Consider the following 25,416-nt stretch of genomic DNA (forward strand, 5'->3'; position numbering starts at 1 on the left):
TTTTCAATAAATGTATGAATCTGTCAATCCCACTAATAATAAGAGAAACATATTAAAACAATAATATGCCATTTTGCCCGCAAAATTTATAAGGGTTGAAAAAAGAATACCATCTTTTAACATATATATTAGAAAACTGGCACTCATTATTGCTGGCGGAATTAAATTCATGCAACTTCTCTGGAGGTCATTTTGGCAATGTGTTTTAAAAGCTTTAAAAATAGTTACAAGCTTTGAACCCATATTCTTCTAGAAACAGGAAAATCATCATGGATCTGAATATAAATAGAGCTATAAGCATGTTATATAATTTTTAATAATGGAAAACTAGAAACAGCCTAAATAAAATGGAATTTATTAACTAAAGTATGATTCATATATTTTTAAGGTACAATGATTAAAATACTGTCATATGGAAATGAACTAAATATATCAAAATAGAATATAATGCATCTATTAAAAATGAAAAATCTCTATGTATTCAAATAGAAAGATCAACATTATATATATATATTTTTAAAGATTTATTTCTCTCCCCTCCCCCCCCACCCCCGGTTGTCTGCTCTCTGTGTCTATTTGCTTTGTCTTCTTTGTCCCCTTCTGTTGTCAGCGGCACGGGAATCTGTGTTTCTTTTTGTTGAGTCATCTTGTTGTGTCAGCTCTCCGTGTGTGCGGCGCCATTCCTGGGCAGGCTGCACTTTCCTTCGCGCTGGGCGGCTCTCCTTACGGGGCGCACTCCTTGCAAGTGGGGCTCCCCTATGTGGGGGACACCCCTGCGTGGCAGGGCACTCCTTGCGTGCATCAGCACTGCGCATGGGCCAGCTCCACACAGGTCAAGGAGGCCCGGGGTTTGAACCACGGACCTCCCATGTGATAGACAGACGCCCTAACCACTGGGCCAAGTCCACCGCCTATATATTGCTAACTAAAGAAAAGCTATGTGCAAAAAAGTATGTATGATACCATGTCTCTAAAAAAAGAGAAAAGGAATATATATATATTCATATGTATATATCCTTACTTGTTTCATTAAGCATATATCAGTATATATAAGGAATTGCCTGTAGGAAAAATTACTGAATATCTAAGGACAGGGTAGGTCGGAGAGACTTCACTTGTCATAGAACATAAAATGATGTGAGAGTGAATTTGGCTCAAGCAGTTGAACACCCAGGAAAAACAATGAGCAGATAATGAGCATAAGTAATGAGCAACAAACCACAAACAAACAAAACAACAAGCAAACAGATAAGGGAACCTTGGAGGGGGCCGGCGGGAATGACATGAGAAAGAGTTCCATTTCCAATTTGGCTAAGTAAACTCCTATCAGATTAACAACCCTCCCTCAGAAACTATAAACTCTGGACAAAAATACTAAAAACAACTGCTTGATGGCTCTTTACACTGAACAAAAGCAGGAAAATTCTGGAGGGGAGTTGACACTTGGAAGAAGAGATGGGTAAGTTTGTTATGTTTTTGTTATAGCTTTAGCCAGAGGGAAGCCCAGAGTCAATGCTGTGAAATGCTATATAGGGCAGCCAACAGAAAATCTTGAACTTTCTGGCCTAAAGAACCAGAGCCAACCATAGGCACTAGAAAGTAAGAGAGGAAAACCATAAAGGAGAATCAGGGGTGGGTGGCAGGAGTCTCCATATTCTGTGTAAAAAAAAATCTGCCCAAATCTATAATTCCTGAATTGGGGGGGGGGGGGGGGGGGGCAGATGGCAGGCAACACAGTTAATGATAAAAGAACTGAACTGAAATTTAAGCTGCCTACCAGGAGACAGAGTTTGGAGACTGAGTACAACCAATTAAATTGTCTGCTAAAACAAGTTATCTATTTTTTTTCCTCAGGTAAATTTTGATAAATTGTCACTTTCAAAGAATTGGTCCATTTCCTGTAGGTTGTTGCTTTTATGTGCACAGAAATGTTCACAGTATTCCCTTATCCTTCTGATGTCTAAGGGGTCTATAATGATATCACCTTTTTTATTCGACATTGGTAATTTATGTCTTCCTCCTTGTTTCTCTTTGTCAACCTGCCTAAAGTTTTATCAATTTTATGGTCTTTTCAAAGAGCCAGCTTTTGGTCTGAATTGTTTTCAATTTTATTGATTTCTGTTCTTATCTTTATTGTCCCTTCTTTTCGCTTACTTTGAGTTTATTTTACTCTTCTTCTTTTAGCTTAAGGGTGAAAATTTATACCACAGATTTGAGAACTTTGCTTTGTCTAATACAAGCATTTAATGCTATAAATCACACTGTAAGAACTTTAGATCTATCCAATAATTTTTATATATTGATTTTCATTTTTACTCAGTTCAAAATATTTTCTAGTTTCCCTCGAGAATTCTGCTTTGGCCCATAGATATTTAGAATTGTGGTTTAATTTTCAAGTATCTAAGGATTTTCCAGATGTTCTTCTGTAACTGATTTCTAGAATTCCTGTATCACCAGAGATGACACTGGGATACAGTTTATCTTGGTAAAATGTTCCATGTACACTTGAAAAGAATGTGTATTTCTGATGTTATTGAGTAAAAATGTTCTATAAATATCAATTAGACCTAGTGGTTGATGGTATTTTCAGTTCTTTGATATCCTTGTGGACTTTCTCATTACTGAGAAGTGTTGATATCTCCGACTATATTTAAGGAACTGTCTATTTCTACTTTCAGTTCTATCAGTCTTTGCCTCGTGTATTTAGAAGTACTGTTAGACATGTACACATTTAGGATTGTTATGTCTCCTTGGTGAAATGACCCTTTTTTCATTATATAATGTTCCTCTTTCTCTCTGCTAATTCTCCTTGCTCTAGCTGTTTTTAATCAGTATTTACATAGTATATCTTCTTCCATTCTTTCAACTTTTTACCTATCTATAACATATTTAAAGTGGGTTACTTGTATATAGCATATAGTTGGATCTTTTTTTTTATTAGAGAAGTTGTGGGTTTAGAGGAACAATCATGCATAAAATACAGGATTCCTATATACCATCCCACCACCAGTACTTTGCATTGTTATGGAACATATGCACAACTAATGATACCACATTTTTATAAGTGTACTATTACCTAAAAATACATGGCTTAACTTAGAGTTCCCTATTTGTGCAGTATAGCTCCATGGACTTTAAAAAATATTTTATTGTTACCATATATACAATCTAACATTCCCCATTTAACCATATTCAGATATTTCAATGCTGTTGATTACATTCACAATATTGTGCTATCATCACCACCATCCATTGTCTAAGCATTTCCATCATTCCAAATAAGAACCCTGTACATTTTAAGCTTTAACTTCCCATTCCCTATTCACCCCATCCCTGGTAACGTATATTCTAGATTCTGACTCTGAATTTGCCTAATTCTAATTGTTTCAAATCAGTGAGATCCTACAATATTTGTCCTTTTATGTCTGGCTTATTTTACTCAAAATGATGTCTTCAAGGCTCATCCATGTTGTTGTATGTATCAGAAATTCATTTTTTTATGGCTAAATAATGTTCCATTGAGTGTGTGTATATATATCACATTTTATTTATCTATTCATCAGTTGATGGACACTTGGGTTTTGTATTGGTTTGAGTCTCTATGGAACCCAGAAAATGTTGCTTTTTTTTTATTTTATTTTTATTTCTCTCTTCTTCCATTTATTTAGGTCTTCTTTGATTTCCTTGAACAGTGTTGTATAGTACTCTGTGTATAAGTTTTTTACATATTTAGTTAAATTTATTCCTATTTGATTTTTTTATTATTGTGAATGGTATTTGTTTCTTGATTTCCTCCTGAGCTTGCTCATTATTGGTGTACAAAAATGCTACTGATTTTTGTGCATTGATCTTATAACATGAGACTTTACTAAACTCATTTATGAGTTCTAGAAGCTTTCTTGTAGACTTCTCAGGGTTTTCTATGTATAGGATCATGTCATCTGCAAATAATGAAATTTTGACTTCTTCCTTTCCAACTTGAATGGCTTTTATATCTGGTTCTTGCCTCAGTGCTTGAGCAAGTACTTCTAAGACAATGTTAAATAGAAGAGGTGATAGTGGGCATCCTTGTCTTGTTCCTGATCTTACAGGGAAAGATTATAGGATTTCACCATTGTAAACGATGTTGGCTGTGGGTTTTTCATATGTACTCCTTTTTTTTTATGCAGTTTTTATTTTTTATTTTTTTTCTCTCCCCTTCCCCCCCCCCCCCAGTTGTCTGTTCTCTGTGTCTATTTGCTGTGTGTTCTTCTTTGTCTGGTACTGTTGTTGTCAGCGGCATGGGAATCTGTTTCTTTTTGTTGCATCATCTTGTTGTGTCAGCTCTCCGTGTGTGCGGTGCCATTCCTGGGCAGGCTAAACTTTCTTTCACGCTGGGCGGCTCTCCTTACAGGGCGCACTCCTTGCGCGTGGGGCTACCCTTCGCGGGGTCACCCCTGCATGGCACAGCACTCCCTGCGTGCATCAGCACTGCACGTGGGCCAGCTCCACACGGGCCAAGGAGGCCCGGGGTTTGAACCACAGACCTCCCATGTGGTAGACCAACGCCCTAACCATTGGGCTAAGTCTGCTTCCCTTTCATATATATATACTCTTTATCATGTTCAAAAAATTTCCTTGTATTCTGATATTTTGCAGTATTTTTATCAAGAAAGGGTGCTGTGTTTTGTCAAATGCTTTTTCTGCATCTATAGATATAATCATGTGATTTTTTTCCTTCAATCTGTTTATATGGTGTATTACATTGATTGATTTTCTTATGTTGAACCATCCTTGCACACCCAGAATGAATCCCACTTGGTCATAGTGTATAATTCATTTAATGTGTTGTTGAATATGGTTAGCAAGTATTTTGTTGAGGATTTTTACATCTAGGTTCATTAGAAAAATTGGTCTGTAATTTTCCTTTCTTGTGGTGTCTTTGTTTGGCTTTGGTACTAGGGTAATGTTGGCATCATAGATTGAGTTAGGCAATGTTCCTTCTGTTTTGATTTTTTGGAAGAGTTTAAGCAAGATTGGTGTTAGTTCTTTCCGGAATGTTTTGTAGAATTCACCTGTGAAGCCGTCTGGCCTGGGGCTCCTCTTAGTTGGGAGGTTTTTAATGACTGATTCTATCTCTTTACTTGTGATTGGTTTGTTGAGATCGTCAATTTCTTCTTTCATCAATATAGGCTGCTTATGTGTTTCTAGGAATTTGTCCATTTCCTCTGAATTCTCATTTTTGTTGGAATATAGTTTTTCAAAGTATCCTCTTATGATAGTCTTTATTTCTGTGGAGTAAGTGGTGATATCTCCTTTCTCATTTCTTATTTTGTGTATTTGCATCTTCTCTCTTTTTTCCTTTGTTAGTCTAGCTAAAGGTTTGTCAATTTTATTGATCTTCTCAAAGAACCAGCTCTTGGTTTTATCATTTTAACTGCTTTCTTATTTTCTACTTCATTTAGTTCTGCTCTTATCTTTGTTATTTCTTTCTTTCTTCTTCCTGTGGGGTTACTTTGTTGTTTTTTTACTAATTCCTCCAATTGTTCAGTTAGTTCTTCAATTTTAGCTCTTTCTTCTTTTTTGATGTATGAATTTATGGCTATAAATTTCCCTCTCAGTACTGCTTTTGCTGCATCCCATAAGTTTTGGTATGTTGTGTTATCATTTTCATTAGTTTCAAGGTAGTTATTAATTTCTTTTGAGATTTCCTCTTTGACCCACTGTTTTTCTAAGAGTGTGCTGTTTAATTTCCCTATCTTCGTGTGAAATCTGGGCCTGTGGCCCTTGCAGATTTCCAGCTTTACTCCACTGTGGTCAGAGAAATTATTTTGTATGATTTCAATCTTTCTGAATTCATTGAGCCTTTCTTTGTGGCCTAGCGTATGGTCTATCTTGGAGAATGATCCACGTGCACTTGAGAAAAATGTATATCCTGCTGTATTTGGGTGTAATGATCTGTATATGCCTATTAGATCCAGATCCTCTAATATACTGTTCAAAGTTTTTGTTTCTTTCTTGATTCTCTTTTGAGATGTTCTGTCCAAAGTTGATAGTGGTATATTAAATTCCCCTACTATAATTGTAAAGGCATCTATTCTTTCACTTAGTTTTCCAGTGTTTGCCTCACGTATTTGGAGGCAACCTTGTTAGGAGCATATATATTTATGATTGTTTGTTCTTCTTAAAAGATCATCCCTTTCACTAATTTGTAGTATCCATCTTTGTCTCTCACAACTGTTTTGCATTTAAAGTCTATTTTATCTGATATTAATATAGCTACTCCTGCCTTTTTTTGGTTATTGTTTGCTTGTTAGTTTGTTTTCCAGCCATTCACTTTCAACCTCCTTGAATCCCTGGGTCTAAGCCGTGTTTCTTTTAGACAGCATATAGACAGGTCATATTTCCTTATCCAGTCCTCCAGTCTGAATCTTTTGGCAGGTGAGTTTAATCCATTGACATTCAGTGTTATTACTTTCAAGGAATTATTTATGTTAGCCATATTTTCTTTGGATTTGTGTTTGTCAATTTTGTTTTTCTTCTCATTTGCCTTTTTTTGTTGCTCTTACACTCTCTTCCAACTCTGCTTCTCCTAATTTTTTCTTTCTTCCTGCAGAACTCCCTTTAGTATTTCTTGAAGGGCAGGGTTCTTGTTGGCATACTCTTTTAATTTCTGTCTATCTGTGAATATTTTGAACTCTCCATCATTTTTGAATGCTAGCTTAGTTGGGTAGAGTGTTCCTGGTTGGAAATTTTTTTCTTTTAGTACCTTGACTATATCATACCACTGCCTTCTTGCCTCCATGGTTTCAGATGAGAAATCAGCACTTAATCTTATGGAGTCTCCCTTGTTTGTGATGGTTCTCTTTTCTGTTGCTGCTTTTAGAATTTTCTCTTTGTCTTGAGCATTGGATAATTTGACAAGTATATGTCTTGGGGTAGGCCTGTTGGGATTTATGGTGTTTGGGGTGTGTTGTGCTTCCTGGACATGTACATCCATCTCCCTCAGTAGATCTGGGAAGTTTTCAGCCATTATTTCCTCCCACACACCTTCTGTCACCTTTCCCTTCTCTTCTCCTTCTGGGATGCCTATAATATGTATGTTTGTGCATTTTGCATTGTCATTCAGGTCCCTAAGTCCCAGCTGGATTTTTTCTATCTTTTTATCAATCAGTTCTACTATCTGTTTGATTTCAGATGTACTGTTTTCCATGTCACTAATGCTCCCCTCTGCCTCTTCTAATCTGCTGCTATTTGTTGAGAGTGTATTTTTGATTTCTTCAACTGTGGTGTTCATCACCATCATATCTGTTATCTTTTTGTGTATGACTGCAATTTCTTCTGTATTCTCTCCAATTGTTTTCTTCATATTGTTAATCTCTTCCTTTACTTCATTAAGTTGGTCTCTAATATATGTTTTGAGAGCTTTAATTACTTGTCCGATGTTCTGCTCCTCTTCTTGGTTTTTAGTTTGTTCACTGGATTCGGCCATGTTTTCCTGATTATTGGTTTGGTTTGTAGTTTTTTGTTGCTGTCTGGTCATCATTTTATCTTGACAGGTTTAATCAGTTCCTTAGCTTCTTTGTCTAGTCTTGAGGATTAATTAGTTGCTGTTTGTGCATAAGTGTTATGTCTTCTCTTTGTCACTTTGTTCTTCTTACTCTATTTTCTTGTTGCTGGCTAAGTTCACTTTGAAGGAAAACATGAGGGCCAGGGAAAGCAAAATGAGTAAGAAAATAAAATGTATAAAGTAGTATTGGTAATAAATGTTAACAGAGCAACAATGTGAGATCTAGGAGAATGGATATTAGACTCATGTAAGTTGTGCAGAGTTACAGCAATAAGTAGAGTACCTATAATGAGACAGTCAACTGAATATGAGGAGGAATGTAGTATGAATTAAAAGGTCAGTGTTTTCATGAGAGAGGGAAAGAGAAAAGAAAGACAATAATATCAGGAGTGGATAAAAGACAGAAAACAGAACAAAGGTATTAGAAATAAAAAGACAAGACAATTTGGGGGCCAAAGAAAGGGAGGGGGAATGTAAGAGAAACAGTAGGTGATGGGAGGATAGAAAGATGTAGAAGAAAGGGAAGAGTGTAAGTGGCCAAAATCAATACACACAGAAAAGAGGAAATGGAGGATGAGGAAACACAGCAAATGTGAAGCACTCCCTGCAGCACCTACTATATAAAGAAAACAAAATAAAAAAGAAGAGGGGGGAAAAAAAGAGAGAGAGAGAGAATGGGGGGGACAAAGAAAAGGGGGGGGTACAAGCAAGAAAAAGAGAAAAAAACTAAATAAATGTAAAAGGACCTTGGGGGATAAAACGGGAGAAAAGACCAGGAGACAATGCAACAGTAGCAACCACGACCAAAAAAAAAAAAAAAAAAAAAAAAAGAACCAAAGTTTCAAGCTAGGAATCCTCTTTGCAGTTAAATAAAACACTTAGGGATCTGACATTCCCCCTTTCTCCCTTCCTCACTTCTCTTTCTCCCAGGGCAGCAGGAAAGCTGCCTGAGAGGTCCAGTAGGAGATTCAAGTGGTTCCTTGTTGAACCAACTCAAAACAGAAGACAATGAGTCTTTATTTCCAGCGTGAGAGCACCTACACCTCACCAGAAACCCCGAATATGCTATTGGAAGCTTGGATAGCACATCCTACAGTCCCTCACCCTTAGGTGTGCTAGGGGAGGTCTAATTGATTTTCTGACTCCACCTTCTCCCAGACCAAGTTTCCTATCCCAGGACATTTAGGTAAATTGGGCTTTCTCAGCAGAGTCCCCTCTCCTTTCTTCCCAGACTCTCTCCAAGTCAGCTGGTCCGCTCCTCCAAGCCTAAAGGAAAAAAAAAAAGCACGGGGGGGCTAGGGTAATCACAGACGTCAGACAGACCTCAGGGTGCAATGGATTCGGGAATGGGAAGTCCATGATATTGCAGACTCAAGGTATGTGAGTCTCTGGAGCGTGGGCTACAAGGGTTTAGGGGATACAGACCTGGGAACCACGTATCCGGTAAACATGGGGTTTGGGAACACTGCAGCACAACAAAGTTTCCAGGGATCACCACGGCCAAGCCACCAGCCCTAGGGGGAAGGGTCCCACCCACAACTTCTGACCTCCGTGTCAGAAACCCAAAATTCCACCTCTTGCAAGAATCTCTTCTGTCACTGTCTTACCAAATCGACATCTAGACACCTGCCCTGCAATCCCCTGAAACAGCCTGTTCAGGGTTTGGGAACACCACAGCACAACAAAGATTTCAGGGATCACTGCGGCCGGGCCGCCAGCTCTAGGGGGAGGGGTTCTGCCCACAACTTCTGGCCTCCGTGTCAGAAACTCAAAATTCCGCCTCTTTCAAGAATCTCTTCTGTCACTGTCTCACCAAATCGACATCCAGACACCTCCTGCCCTGCAAGCCCCCAAAACAGCCCAGTCCAGCAGGACTCCAACCCTACTCAGCCGCTTCTTTGCAGGAGAGATTATGAGGTGCGCTCACTCAGATGCCATCTTCTTGCCCCACCTCCCCTATAAATTGCTTTAGGTGGTCTTGACATCTTAACAATATTTAGTCTTCCAATTCATGAAAATGTCTTTCCATTAATTTGATCTCTCTTTATTCCTTTTAGCAATGTTTTGTAGTTTTCTGTGTGCATCTCCTGTAAATTCTTGGTTAGATTTATTCCTAGTTATTTGATTCTTTTAGTTACTCCTGTGAATGGAATTATTTTCTCGATTCCTTCTTCCTATTGTTAATTGCTTGTGCACAGAAACACTGCTGATTTTTGGATGTTGATCTTGTATCCCATCACATTGCTGAATTCATTTCTAGCCCTTGGAGCTTTGTTCTGGATTTTTCAGGATTTTCAGTACACAGGATCATATCATCTGAAAAGAGGAAAAGTTTTACTTCTTCCTTTACAATTTGGATGCCTTTTATTTCTATTTCTTGTTTAATTGCTCCGCCAAAAACTTCTAGTAGAATGCTGAATAACAGTGGGGACAGTGGGCATCCCTGTCTTGTTGCTGATCTCAGAGTAAAAGCTTTCAGTCTTTCATAATTAAGCAGGATACTAGCTGTGGGCTTTTCATATATGCCCCTTATCATGTTGATGAAGTTTCCTTCTATTCCTATTTTTCTAAGTGTTTTTACCACGAGTGGGTGCAGAATTTTATCAAATGCTCTTTCTGCATCTTTTCTGTATCCTTCATTCTGTTAATGTGTATTACATTAACTAATTTTTTTATGTTGAACAAACTTTGCATAGGTTAAATCTCACGATCATGTGTACAATTCTTTTGATTAGCTGTTGGATTCAGTTTGCTAGTATTTTGTTGACGGTTTTTATATCTATGTTACTAAGAGGTATTGGTCTGCAGTTATCTTTCTTGTGGAATCTTTATTTGGCTTTGGTATAAGGGTGGTGATGCTGGTCTCATAAAATGAGTTAGGGATTATCCCCTCCTTGTGATTGTTAGGCTAATGTGTCAACCTGGCCAGGTAATGGTGCCCAATTGTTTGGTCAAGAGAGCAATGGGGAGGCAAATGTAGCTCAAGTGATTGGGCTCCCATCTACGATATGGGAGGCCCCAGGTTCGATTCCCAGGAGCCTCCTACTGAAGGTAAGCCGGCCCACATTGCAGAGAGCTGATGGTCCATGCTGCAGAGAGCTGATGGCCTGAGCCATGGAGAGCTGGCACAGCAAGATGAAGCAATGAAGGGAGGTACAGAGGAGAGACAGTGAGAGACACAGCAGACCAGGGAGATGAGGTGGCTCAAGAAAGTGAGTGCCTCTCTCTCACACTGGAGGTCCTGGGATCGTTTCCTGGTGCCTCCTAAAGAGAAAGACAAGAAAAAAGACAAGCAGACATGGAAGAAAACACAGAATGGACACAGAGAGTAGACAGTGAGCTCAAACAACGAGGGGGATAAAAATAAATAAAATACATCTTTAAAAGAAAGAGAGAGAAGGCTCATATATGCTGAAACTCAGATTACATATTTTTAAAATGGGCTAATTGTAATAAAAGGGCATGTCATGGACTTTAATCACCAGTGAGTTGAAATGCATAGATGGTTGATTACATCTCCAATCAGCTGAGGAGACTGCCATCAGCAATGAGTGACATTTCATCCAATCATTTGAAGGCCTTAAAAGAAAAGGTGATTTCAGCATTCAGAGAGAGAATTCCCATCTCTACTTCAGACAGACAGCAGGTCCTGGGGAATTCATCGAGGCCCTTCATCAGAGTCCCTTGGCTTGCAGCCTGCCATACAGAATTTGAACTTCTGCATCCCCACAGTCACGAGACAATTTTATAAAATCTCATACTATTTACATGTATCTCCTGTCAGTGCTGTTCCCCTAGAGAACCCTGATTAATACACTCCTCTTAAATATTTTTAGAAGAGAGCAGAAGTGAAGTCAAGTTTTTTGGAATATTTGGTAGAATTCCCCTGTGAAGCCACCTGGTCATGGGCTTTTTTTGCTGGGAGGCTGCTGATTACTGATTCAATCTCTCTCTCTTTTTTGTCTTCTCATTTTTTCTCTTCTAGGATTCATGAGGATTTGATCCTGGAGACTCTGATGTGGAGAGAGGTTCCCTGTCAGCTGCGCTACCTCAGTTCCTGGTTTCTGCTGCGCTTCACCTTGACTCTCCCCTTCATCTCTCTTTTGTTGCATCATCATCTTGCTGCATGACTCACTTGCACAGGCACTGGCTCACTGCAGGGCCACTCACCTCACCATGCAGACACAGGCTCACCACACAGGCATGCTTTCTCTCTTTTTTTTTTCACCAGGAGACCCCAGAAGGCCACGGGGATCAAACCCAGGTCCTCCCATATGGTAGGCAAAAGCCCTATCACTTGAGCCACATCTTCCCTGATTCAATCTCTTTACTAGTAATCAGTTTGTTGAGATGTTTTGCTGCTTCTTGAGTCAATGTAGGTAGTGTGCATGCTTCTATGAATTTGTCCATTTTGTCTAGGTTATCAACTTTGTTGGTATAATTTGTCCATAGTACCCTCTTATAGTCTTTTTTATTTCGGCAGAATTGGTGTTAATAGCCTCCTTTTCTTTTTTTTTTAAGATTTCACTTATTTATCCCACCCCCTTTCCTCCCCGCCCCCCACCCCCCACTGTCTCCTCTCTGTGTCCATTTGCTGTGTGTTCTTCTGTCTGCTTGTATTCTCATTAGGCGGCTCTGGGATGTGGATCCCGTTACCTTCTGCAGTGGGAGAGAGGTGATCATTCCCTTGCGCCACCTCAGCTCCCTGATCTGTTGCATCTCATTGTCTTTCCTGTCTTTTTGTTTAATTTGTTCTTTTCCCGGTTCTTTCAGTTTTGAGGTCAGGACTTTGACTTGAAGGTTTTCTTCATTTTTTAATGCAACCTCCCCCTCCTCCCCACCAGGGATGGCTCCCTCCTCTGTCTGCTTGTTGTCGGCTCACTGTGTCTGCTTATCTTCTTTAGGAGTCACCTGAGGGAAACGGACTTTGGCCCAGTGGTTAGGGCGTCCGTCTACCATATGGGAGGTCCCCGGTTCAAGCCCCAGGCCTCCTTGACCCGTGTGGAGCTGGCCCATGCACAGTGCTGATGCGCGCAAGGAGTGCCGTGCCACACAGGGGTGTCCCCCGCATAGGGGAGCCCCACGCACAAGGAGTGCACCCATAAGGAGAGCCGCCCAGAGCAAAGGAGGGAGCAGCCTGCCCAGGAATGGCGCCGGCCACACTTCCCGTGCCGCTGACGACAACAGAAGCGGACAAAGAAACAAGACGCAGCAAAAAGACACAGAAAACAGACAACCAGGGGAGGGGAGGGGAGGGGAGGGGAGGGGAGGGGAGGGGAATTAAATAAAAATAAATCTTTAAAAAAAAAAAAGGAGTCACCTGAAACTGAACCCAGACCTCCCAAGTAGGAGGCAAATGCCCAACAGCTTGAGCCACATCCACTCCCTGCTGGCTGCATCATCTGCTAGTTGCATAGTAAGCTGGTTGCAGTTGTGGCATCTGCTGGTTGCAGTGGTTGTAGTGTCTGCTCCTTGTGGCATCTGCTCATTGCTGCATCATCAGTGATCAGCTGTGCCCATCCCTGTTCTTACGGAAGGGCACTTTTATGTTCCTGTCACCAGCAGCTAACTGGAGGCTGGACTCCAAGGTAGCCTGCCCCAATGGGGGATGGTTGCTTGTGGCAAGTAAGTTTCTGAGTTTTACCATAATTCATCAGTCTCTTCCTTTTTTTTTTTTTAAGATTTATTTATTTAATTCCCCCCCCCTCCCCCAGTTGTCTGTTCTCTGTGTCTATTTGCTGCGTCTTGTTTCTTTGTCCGCTTCTGTTGTCGTCAGCGGCACAGGAAGTGTGGGCGGCGCCATTCCTGGGCAGGCTGCACTTTCTTTCGCACTGGCCGGCTCTCCTTATGGGTGCACTCCTTGCGCGTGGGGCTCCCCTACGCGGGGGACACCCCTGCGTGTCATGGCACTCCTTGCGCGCATCAGCAGTGCACATGGGCCAGCTCCACATGGGTCAAGGAGGCCCGGGGTGTGAACCGCGGACCTCCCATGTGGTAGACGGACGCCCTAACCACTGGGCCAAGTCCATTTTCCCCCAGTCTCTTCCTCTTGCTCTCCCTGGATGTTGCAGAGTGTTCTTCTTGCCTCTGGAGTTTCAAAATAGTTGTTTCAAACAGTTCCTGCCTGTTTAATAGTTATTCTGATGGAACGATTGAGTCCTGGAGCTCCCTACTCCTGTATTTTCCACTATTCTGACACAGTGTCTTTTAATTAGTATGTTTAGATAATTTATACTTAATCACAAATATGTTTAAAATTAGATCTATTATATTGTTTTTTGTTTGATCCTTCTTTTTTTTTTTTTTTAATGCCCTGTTCCCCATTCCTGCCTTTGATTATTTGAATACTTTTTTAGTATTCCACTTTTAATGTATCTGTCAGGGTTTTTAATATATCTCTTTATACAGATATTTTAATAGTTGTTCTAGGGATTACAATATACATACCTAACTCTTTACAGTTTACTAGATTTATAACTTCACAACTTAAGTAGAATTCAGAAATTTTTACCAATATCTGGTTCTCTATACACACTCCCTTTTATACCTTGTCATTTGTAATCTATCTGCATACACTGAAAACCCTAAAAGAAAATCTTACAACATTGGCTTTCAACTACCGGACATTGTTTTGTTTTAAGGTACCTGGGCAAGAGATCAAACCCAGGACCTCATATATGGGAGCAGGCACTCAACCAGTGAGCCACATCAGCTCCCATGAGCTGGTTTTTCCATTTGCTTGCCTGTTGTTTGTTTTTGTTTCTGTTTTATTAGGAGGCACCAGGGACCAAACCCAGGACCTCCCAACCCCCTGAGCCACAACTACTCCCCAGACATAGTTTTTCTTTTAAGATTTATTTCTTTCTCCCCACCCACCTCATTGTCTGCTCTCTGTGTCCATTTGCCATGTATTCTTTGTCTGCTTGTCTTCTCTTCAGATGGCACCAGGAACTGATCATGGGACCTTCTGGAGTGGGAGTGAGGTGCTCAGTCTCTTGCACCACCTAAGCTTCCTGGTCTGCTGCATTTCTTATTGTTTCTCCTGAGTCTCTTTCTGTTGTGTCATCCTGCTGCACCAGCTCTCCGTTCGGGCCAACTTGCCGCATGGGCCAGCACTCCTATGCAGGCCAGCACTCCACATGGGCCAGCTTAAAACTCAGGCCAGCTCGCCACATAGGCAGGCTTGCCTTCATCAGAACTCGGGAATCAAACCACAGACCTCCCAAATCGTAGACAGGAGCCCAATTGCTTGAGCCACATCCACGTCCCCCCAGATGTAGTTTTAAGCTCTTAAGAGGGGAAACATATTATGTTTACCCAGATATTTACCATTTCTGTGGCTCTTTCTTCATTCCTGAAGTTTCATGTTTCCTTGTGGTATCATTTCCCTTCTGAAAAAACTTCCTCAACATTTTTAAAAGCAAGACAGCTCTATAAGTTTTCTATATGTCAAGATTTTTTATTTCCCCTTAATTCCTGAAGATTATTTTTGAATGGACATAAAATTTTGGATTGACAGTACTTATGTTTCAGAACTTTATGTTAATCCACTGCCTTCTGGCATTTATAGTTTATAAGAAAAAATTCTCAGTAGTCATTTTTTTTTTTTACCTACATGTAATGTGTTGCTTTTCTTTAGCTGCTTTCGAGATTATTGTCTTTGTCTTGTTTTCAGCAGTTTGATTTTGATGAATGTCCAGTCACAGATTTTTAAAATTTATCTTGTTTGGGGTTTGCTGACCTTATTGAGTCTGTAAGTTTATGTATTTTACCATTTGAAAGTTTTCAGCCATTATTTAAAACTATTTTTTCTGCACCACACTCTTTCTTCTTCTTCTTTTGGGACTTAATGTCATGGATTTTAGACATTTGGGTATTATCCCACAGTCTCTGAGGCTTTGTTCTTTTGTTTTGTTTTCATTTTGTTTTTCTCTGTTGTTCATACTGGAAAATTTCTATTGGTCTCTCTTCAAGTTCACAATCTCTTCCATCTGTACCTCCACTGTTCTATTGAGCCCATCAAGAGAACTTTTTATTTTGGTTATTGTATTTTTCAGTTCCAAAATTTCCATTTGGTTCTTTTTTTTTTTTAATTCATTTTTTTGAAAATATTACATTCAAAAAATATAAGGTCCCCATTCACCCCCACTGCCCTCACCCTTGGCTCTTTTTTTATAGCTTCTATTTCTGTTCTGAAAACAGCCTATCTTTCCATTCATTTCAAGAGTGTTCACCCTTCTAATAGCTGTTTTAAAGTCTTTGCCTGACAAATCCAGCATCTGGATGATCTTGGAGTTGGTGTCTGCTGATTGTCTTTTCCTTTGAAAGCTGTTAAGATTTTCCTAGTTCTTCATAGCTTGAGTATTTTGGATTGCATCATGTAAATTTTGAACATTATGATACTTTAAGTCTTGTTTAAATAGTTCTGATCGATCTTCTATGCAGTTGTGGTAGAAAGTCAGTTGCTTTCAAAACCTCTGCAGCACTATTCTGCTCCATCCTTTGTGACCAAAGTCTTTGGTATGCTACTTAGGGTCAGATATATGCACATGCAGCTTGAGTATGAGCCCAGGTATTCTTACACAACTTCATGGGATTCCTTTCTTGAGCTACCTCTGCACCTCAATATCTGAAACACTCTCTGGCTTCAAGGGGTTCCCCTTCCTGGTCCATTAGCTAGAAAGCTAGGGCTTTGGTGTCTCTTCTCTGCTACACATTTCCCACATCTGGGAAGAGGGAGTAAAATAGAAGGGAAAAAAAAACAAAACAACACAACAGGAATTTCTCTCATGCTCTTTGGACCACAATTTCTCTGGTCAGAAAGGGGGATTCCTTTCCTTCAGAGTTTTAGGTGCCTGCCAGCAGCTGCTATCAACACCACCCAGTTGTCATGGGATTACAGCCTTGGGGATGGGGATTGCCCAGAGGCTGGAATGAGAAAGAGAGAGAGAAAGAAAATAAACAAAAGCAAAACCAAAAATCTCAGGGAATTTTCCCCACTCTCTGTCTCTTTGTCACAGGGTCCCACAAACCACATACGGTTTCTCTTGGAGCTTTTATGTCTATATCCAGTGCCTAGTTCAAGGACTCAAAATGTGTGTGAAACCAGGCTGGGAATATGGAAGAAAAAAAATAGGAAACTCCTACTTTGAGTTCTAGTTTCTTTCTCCTACTGTCTGTTCCTTTTACTTTCAAGGGTAAATAGAGAGCTGTTGTATGCAGCCTTTCCATATTTTTAGTTGCATTCAGTAGGAGAGAAAGAGTGGAGTACCCCTGCTCCAACTTAACTGGAACCGGAACCAACCTACATTAAATGTTAATGAACTCTACATTCTAATTAAAAGGCAGATTGTCAGAATGATTTTTAAAAAAGAACAAGTTAACTATATGCTTTCTACAAGAGATGAATTTAAAATATAAAGACAGAATAGGTGAAAGGAAAATGGAGAGGAAAATATACACAGTATAAAAAGTAAATAGAAGAAAGCTGGGTTAAAAAAGAATTCAAGACAAAGAGTATTACCAGTGATAAAGAACATTTTATAAAGATAAAAGGGTTACTTCATCAGAAAGTATAGTAATCATAAATGTGTATGTGTTTAATAACAAAGTTTCAAAATACATGAAGCAAGAATTGATAAAAATTAAAGGGAGAAACAGACAATTCCATGGATGATAACTGAAGATTTTCACTCCTCTCTCAGTAATACATAGAACAAGATGAAACAAAACCAATAAATACGTAGATGATCACAAAACCACCTTGACCTAATTGATATTTATAAAACACTAAACCCAGTAACAACGAAATATACATTCTATACTCCAAGATATATTTATTAGTCAGCCAAAGGGGTGCTGATGCAAAATACCAGAAATTGGTTGGTTTTTATAAAGGTTATTTATTTGGGGTAGAAGCTTACAGATACCAGGTCATAAGCATAAGTTACTTCCCTCACCAAAGTCTATTTTCTCGAGTTGGAGCAAGATGGCTGCCAACATCTACGAGGGTTCTGGTTTCCTGGGTTCTTCTCTTCCAGGGTCTTGCTTCTCTCTCAGTTCAGGGTTCCTCTCTTCCAGAGCTTGTTTCTTCCTGGCCTCAGGGTTCCTCTCTTCCTGGGGCTTGTTTCTGTTTCCTCTGTGAGCTTACTTCCCGGGGTTCGAGCTTAAGGCTTCAGCATCAAACTCCAACATCAAAAACCCTCAACTCCGTCCTTTGCCATGCCTTTTATTTAATGACATGGTCCAGTCAAAGCCCTAATCATAAGTAATCATGCCAAGGTACAGACCAGATTACAAACATAATCCAATATCTATTTTTGGAATTCATAACATATTAAACTGCTACAACAGACCATATGCTAGTTCATAAAATAAGCCTCAGTAAATTTTAAAATGTTGAATTATACAGGATATGATCTCTGAATTCAGTGCAATCAAATTAGAAATCAGTAACAATAAGGAATCTAGGAAATCCTCCAAGTATTTGGAAATTAACAACACAGTTCTGGGAAACGGACTTTGGCCCAGTGGTTAGGGCGTCCGTCTACCACATGGGAGGTCCGCGGTTCAAGCCCCGGGCCTCCTTGACCCGTGTGGAGCTGGCCCATGCGCAGTGCTGATGCGCGCAAGGAGTGCCCTGCCACACAGGGGTGTCCCCCGCGTAGGGGAGCCCCACGCGCAAGGAGTGCACCCATAAGGAGAGCCGCCCAGCGCGAAGGAGGGAGCAGCCTGCCCAGGAATGGCGCCGCCCACACTTCCCGTGCCGCTGACGACAACAGAAGCGGACAAAGAAACAAGACGCAGCAAAAAGACACAGAAAACAGACAACCGGGGGAGGGGAGGGGAATTAAATAAATAAAAATAAATCTTTAAAAAAAAAAAAAACACAGTTCTAAATAATCCATGGGACAGAGAAGAAGTCACATGGGGAAATTAGGAAACATTTCAAACTGAATTACAAAAGATGTAAAATGATGTTTCCAATATAACACTAAGTTAAAAAGAGAATTAAAACAGAGCATTATACAATATTGACCTATTTTTTTTAAAAATAAGTGTATGAATATGTAGAAATGACTATAAAGACTATGCTAGCAATGACACATTTTATTTCTATAGTTAAAAATATTAAATGTTAAGTGAGTCCTGAGCACTAGAATTATGCATATTTTTCCTTTTTATTTATTTTTCAAATGCTTGACTGTGAACACTTGTTACTTGTTTCAGTGACTGTATTTTTCATTTTTAGAAATTCTACTGAGTCTAGAATTTCCAAATTCATTTGTTCTTTCTTCATAATCTCCTACTCTTGCTTTATGACTTTCATCACTTCCTTTATATCTTCAAACTTTTTATTTTTAACTTTGTTAAAGAGAACTTCAAATATATAAAAACTTAGAAAAAATGTTTAACAAACCCCTGTCACTGCTTCAACAATAATCAAATTCCTCCCCCAAAGTTATTTTAAAGTAAACCTCAGTCATATTATTTCAACCATAATATTTCAGTATAAAAATTAACTTTTATAAACATAACTAAAATACAATTATTGTTTCTAAGTTTTGAAATAAAAATTCCTTAATATCACCAAATACCTGGAAATGAACATGGCTCAACCAACTGGGCTCCCGTCTACCATATAGGAGAAACAGGGTTTGATACCCAGGGCCTCCTGGTGAGGGCAAGCTGGCCTACATGGCCCACGCTGGAAGGCCACTGCGCACAGGAGTGCCCCCCTGTACAGGAACGCCGCCCAGTGAAGGAAAGCCACCCTGTGCAGGAGTGGCAGCTGAGGCTGAGAGCTGGCGCAGGATGATGATGCAACAAGAGACACAGAAGAGAGAAAATGAGAAGACATAGCAGGACAGGGAGCTGAGGTGGTGCAAGGAAGTAATCACCTTTCTCCCACTCCAGAAGGTCCCAGGATCAGTTCCTGGAGTCACCTAATGAGAATATAAGCAAACACAGAAGAACACACAGCAAATGGACAGAGAGAACAGACAATAGGGGGAACGGGGGCGGGGGGCGATAAATTTAAAAAAAATTTTTTTTTAAATATCACCAAATACCCTTGAATATTTAAACCATACTATTTTAAACACCTTTCAGTTAGCTGTAACTTTCCCTTGGAAATGAATTTCCTACATTTGTTGGAGCTATGAATCACTTCTATTTCAGCACTGAATTTGCTTGTGTGCTTTTTTTTTTTTTTGCTTGTGTGCTTGTAATATTTTCTGTGAAATCACCTTCAAAGGGAATTATCTTCTGCATGACTCCTGGCAGTCCATGGGTGATAAAAGCCTCCATATGGATTGATTACTCAAATATACACATCCCTCATTAACTGAATCTAAACTTTTGTGAAAACAAAAGTTGGATGGCAAGAGACTACAGTCCATAATTTTTAATGGGAATAATAGTAATGTATTCCTAGTCCACAAAAAAACTCAATTTCTCCAATATCACTACAACACTCTTAAAACCTATATAAACACCTACTAAGAATTTCTGTATAATAAAAAGCTTGTAAAGTACCAATTATCTACTTATTTAACATTCAATGAAGTTATAGTATTGTGCTTGTGTGTACAATTGACCTTATTGGATAAGAAATGGATTTTTCATCTATACAGCAACAAATGCTCATTTAATGTAAACAGCACATCTGCTTCCAACAGTGATGGTGCAATAGGATCAAGAATTATCCTTCTAAAGTAAACAAACAGAAAACTAGACAATATATATTAAGCTGTTTGGGGAAACTGGACAGCAGGAAGTATAGGACTGTAATCCCTAAGAAAAAGGAAACAAATGACTCAAGCCCTACCATCACCTTGGCTTTTTGTTGAAACTAATTTTCACACCACAAAGCAGAGAGAGTGGGGACCCCAGACATAACCTGTGATGCTTAAGTTCACGTGTCTACTTAGTGTTGGTGTCCAACAGTTGTTCGGTCAAGTAAGCACTGACCTAATTGTCACTGTGAGAACATTTTGTGAATTTATATCATTAGTTGAGTGCAGCTATGGCTGATTACATGTACAGTCAACAGAGGGCATAGCCTTCAACAATGAGAGAAATCAGTTTAAGGCTGTAAAAGAAGTAGTAATAATTTCAGTGGTCAGAAGAGAGAATTCCCATCTCTACCTTCAACTAACCAGTTTCTCTCCTGGGGAAATCATCGAAAATCTTCATCAGAGTTCCCCACTCAAGTCATATTCCCTATGGAATTTGAACTTGAGCATCCCTACAGTCATGTGAGATAATTCCTATAAAAATATCATAATAGGCGGCAAACTTGGCCCAGTGGTTAGGGCTTCCGTCTACCACATGGGAGGTCCCCGGTTCAAACCCTGGGCCTCCCTGACCCGTGTGGAGCTGGCCCATGTGCAGTGCTGATGCGCGCAAGGAGTGCCCTGCCACGCAGGGGTGTCCCCCGCGTAGGGGAGCCCCATGCGCAAGAAGTGCACCCCGTAAGGAGAGCCGTCCAGCACAAAAGAAAGTGCAGCCTGCCCAGGAATGGTGCCGCCCACACGGAGAGCTGACACAACAAGATGACGCAACGAAAAGAAACACAGATTTCCGTGCTGCTGACGACAACAGAAGCGGACAAAGAAGACACAGCAAAAAGACACAGAGAACAGACAACTGGTGCGGGGGGGAAGGGGAGAGAAAAAAAATATATAATATTTACAGATATCTCCTCTCAGTTCTGTTTCCTGAGAATAGCTTAAAGATAACTCTAAGTTGAGGAGACAGAGGTCAGAGTGGCTAGAAATTGTAGGGCAGAGTGCCAGAGAAGAGGGGACTACACAGTGAAGTTTTAGAAACCTGCATAGCAGTTCTCTGAGCTTTTGGCTGAATATCAATGTGCATAACCATAGGGGAAACTCCACAAGACCACGTAAAAAGGAAATTTTTAAGAAAGAACAATTACCTAGAGCTATAAACTTAAATATTCACAAAACTAATACAGGGTTGGGAACGTTTTGAGTTCCTACAGCCAGAGTAGACAGACTTCATTTAATATACAAAGGGCTTTGGGGGAAATCCTGGAAGGATTATATCCCTTAGCAGTGGGGCTAAACTAGCCGTAGAGTAAAGGCTATGCTAGAGCTACCCCAAACAAAACTTTAAAACAAGACTTAAAAGAATGAAATTGATCCATAAGTAAACTAACTGCCAGAACAAAGTTTAACACTCTTTAAAGAAATAAAATTCAATACTCAGCAACATAAATTTTACAATGCCTACCACCTACCCAAGAATTGCTAAATATGTGGATAAGCAGGAAAATATGATCCAAAACTAGAAGAAAGTGTAAGTCAACTTAAAAAGACCCAGAAATTAGAGAGATAATGAAATTAGTTTCATCGTTGCCAAAACAGCTATTATAAATATGCTGAAAATGCTCAAGGATGTAAAAAAAAAAAAATCAAAGTAATGAGGAGAGAGATGAAAGATATACAAAAGAACCAAATGAAGCTTTTAGGGATGAAAAATATAATATCTGAAATGAAAATATCACTAGATGAGATTAACAACAGATTAAGAAATGCTGAAGAAAAGATCAGTGAACTTGAAGACATAATAGAACAATTTATAGTACTAGTAAAAACTACATCCTTTCCAACAGCAATCACATGTAGACTCATTACAGCAGATTTCCCATTTGGATAAAATCTAAATATTCATCATGCTAAATATTCAGATAGAGCATAGAGATATAGGTATCCTGGGATCTTGTTCCAGACCAGTGTTTCTCAGCATAGTACAAATAGCCCCAGTTGAATCCACAAGATACACATGGTTCAAAGTTCAGTCTCTCACAAGAGACTGTGTTGACCCATGGCCTGGAATCAATTCCAGGTTAGGACTCTAGGCAGGAAGCAGAATAGCATTTTTCAGACTTGTAGCCTTGGTGAACAGTCTAATATCTGCTCCCCAAATGAGTCTTTGACCTAGACAATAACACTTACGGATGTTAAGACTTATACCCTCAAAGGCTTTAAAGCTTATATCCCTCTAAGGTTTATATCTGGTCCAGAATGCATCCATGGAACAGAGAAGATGTGTGGGGAGGAAACACTTCAAATCTTCCAAAGACTTTGAGTCCTCTTTTTTTTAATCTGACTAAATCAAGATTAATTTAATCTGATTAAATAAAGATTAAAGATGCATTTAGGGCAGTGGACTTGGCCCAGTGGTTAGGGCGTCCGTCTACCACATGGGAGGTCCGCGGTTCAAACCCCGGGCCTCCTTGACCCGTGTGGAGCTGGCCCATGCGCAGTGCTGATGTGCGCAAGGAGTGCCCTCCCATGCAGGGGTGCCCCCCCCGTGGGGGAGCCCCACACGCAAGGAGTGTGCCCCGTAAGGAGAGCCGCCCAGCGTGGAAAATAGTGCAGCCTGCCCAGGAATGGTGCCGCCCACATGGAGAGCTGACACAACATGATGATGCAACAAAGAGAGACGCAGATTCCCATGTCGCTGACAAGAGAAGCGGACAAAGAAGACACAGCAAATAGACACAGAGAACAGACAACCGGGGTGGAAGGGAAGGGGAGAGAAATAAATTAATAAATAAATCTTAAAAAAAAAAAGATTCATTTAATCAAGCTTTATAAGAATAAAACGGTGTTTATTTTATTCAATATTTTAGGGTTTCAAAGTGGAAAGCAGGAATTCTTATATCTGGCTCAGTTTGTCTTTTTGACCAGAAATTCTACAAATAACTTTTATAATAAAAATCAATAAAATATCAAAAAATAAATAAAAGCAGCAGCAATAGTAAAAGCTTGTCTGTCTTTCATGTTCCAGTGAACTATGAGAAGAAAAATAATACCTATCTGGCTTTAAAAAATATTAATAACTGAGAAAAGGGACTGAAGATTGAGAACATAAACCTGTCCTCAAAAAGAATCATTACTCTTTCACAATTGCATAACACTTCACTCACCTCAAAATATAGCTTATAATATCAAAAGTTTTCAGTTTTAATAAAATTATGTCTTTATTAAGTATAACTCCTCAAAATAGATTATTTCATTCTCATATATCTATACAAAATGTAATTTTTCATTCCAATATTATTTAAATAATAAAATTACCTTTGTGTTTATCCAGAAGCTTGTAGCCCTCACAGTATCTGCCTGAAGAAGTCATCATCTTGGCTGTGTCAAGATAAGAGTATGTTGCAGCAAAATCAAACTCCTTTTTACCATCCCACCAACCTTTCTGCTTAGCATAGTTTCTCATGGCTGGGTGTTCCCGATCAATCTTGGTTGTTATAGAAAGCTGATTAGAAATATTACGAACTCTCTCTATTTTCAAAGAAAAAATGGGGAAGGGAGAAGAAAAGTCATATTTAATATAAAGTATGTATGTTATAATTCTTAAATCACCATTTAAACGTAAATATAGACTTCTAAATATTGTGTCATATGTATGTTTTACCTATTTTAAAAAGACGTGTTTTTTAAAATTAAACTTATTTTGAGGTAATAGTCAATTCACAATTATAAGAATATAGAGATATCAAGGGTATCCTTTACCCAGTTTCTCCCAGTACTAACATCTTGCAAAATTACAGATTATCACAAGGATTTGGTAATAATAGCCAATGTACAGAATATTTCCTTTACTACAAGGATCCCTCAGAATGCCTTTTTATAGCCACAACCATTTCCTTTGAATCCCACCCCCTCCTTAAGCCCAGACAACCACTAATCTGTGCTCCATTTTTATAACTGTCATTTCAAGAATGTTATATGAATGGACTCATATAGTTTATAATTCCTGGAATTGTTTTTTTTCACTTAGTATAATTTTCTGGAATTTCATCCAGATTGTTCAATAGTTTATTCATTTTTATTGCTGAGTGGTATGCCAAGGTATGGACGTACCACAGTTTGTTTAACCATTCACAAGTCGAAGGACATCTAGGCTGTTTCTAGTTTTGGGCTATTACAGAAAAAGCATCTATAAACATGTGAGTACAGGATTTTCTGTGAATGTAAGTTTTTATTTCTCTGAAATAAATGCACAGGAGTGTAATTTCTGAGTTGAATGGTAGTTGCATATTTAAATATGCAACTTTTTTCTTTTTAAAAAAAACTGCCAAACTGTTTTCCAGAGTGACTGTACACTCTTACCAGCAATATATATGAGTGATCTAGTCTCCACATTCTTGCCAGCATTTGGTGTTGTCACAATTTTTTATTTTAGCCATTCTAATAGGTAGATGTGATATCTCATTGTGGTTTTAATCTGCATTTCCTTAATGGCTAATGAGGTTGAGCATATTATTTGCCATCTGTATTTCCCTTTAGATGAAATGCTTCTTCATGTCCTTTGCCCATTTTCTAATTGGATTGCATTTTTTTTTACTTTTGAGTTTAGAGAGTTCTTTATATAGTCCTAGATATAAGTCTTTTGTAAAACTTACTTTTAAAAAAAAATTATGAATAAGTTCAGAACAGAAATATGAAGCTTCCAAAATATTTTGGCACTGCTTAAAAACAAAATTTCCAACTAAAATGTAAATAAAAGAAACAATAAAATCCTGTTCTAAAGAAAAATGATAATAGAAATGGACTATATTAAATAAAATTGATGAATGACATTTTAAAACATTTAGAATGACAGTCTGCCAAGTAAAAGCAATTAAATCACTTTAATGGGCGGCGGACTTGGCCCAGTGGTTAGGGCATTGGTCTACCACATGGGAGGCCCACGGTTCAAACCCTGGGCCTCCTTGACCAGTGTGGAGCTGGCCCATGCGCAGTGCTGATGCGTGCAAGGAGTGCCATGACACGCAGGGGTGTCCCCCGCGTAGGGGAGCCCCACGCTCAAGGAGTGCGCCCCGT

The 25,416-nt window shown here is 39.3% G+C and overlaps 1 protein-coding gene across 3 annotated transcripts in view; it reads right to left on the bottom strand.

Annotated features, from left to right (window-relative positions):
- The window catches only part of SCRN3 (secernin 3), a 57,117-nt gene that overhangs the window by 24,860 nt on the left and 6,841 nt on the right, over nt 1-25,416 (bottom strand). For 2 of the 3 annotated variants that reach the window (XM_004476802.5, XM_058300629.2), the window contains exon 5: nt 23,659-23,871. In XM_004476802.5, the coding sequence (XP_004476859.1) occupies nt 23,659-23,871 (213 nt within the window). Of the gene's footprint in view, nt 1-21,524; nt 23,039-23,658; nt 23,872-25,416 lie in introns of those variants that run through there. The other variant, XM_058300631.2, reaches the window with a different exon arrangement.

The sequence above is a fragment of the Dasypus novemcinctus genome, chromosome 7, assembly GCF_030445035.2.
Source record: "Dasypus novemcinctus isolate mDasNov1 chromosome 7, mDasNov1.1.hap2, whole genome shotgun sequence".
Classification (NCBI taxonomy): Eukaryota; Metazoa; Chordata; class Mammalia; order Cingulata; family Dasypodidae; genus Dasypus; species Dasypus novemcinctus.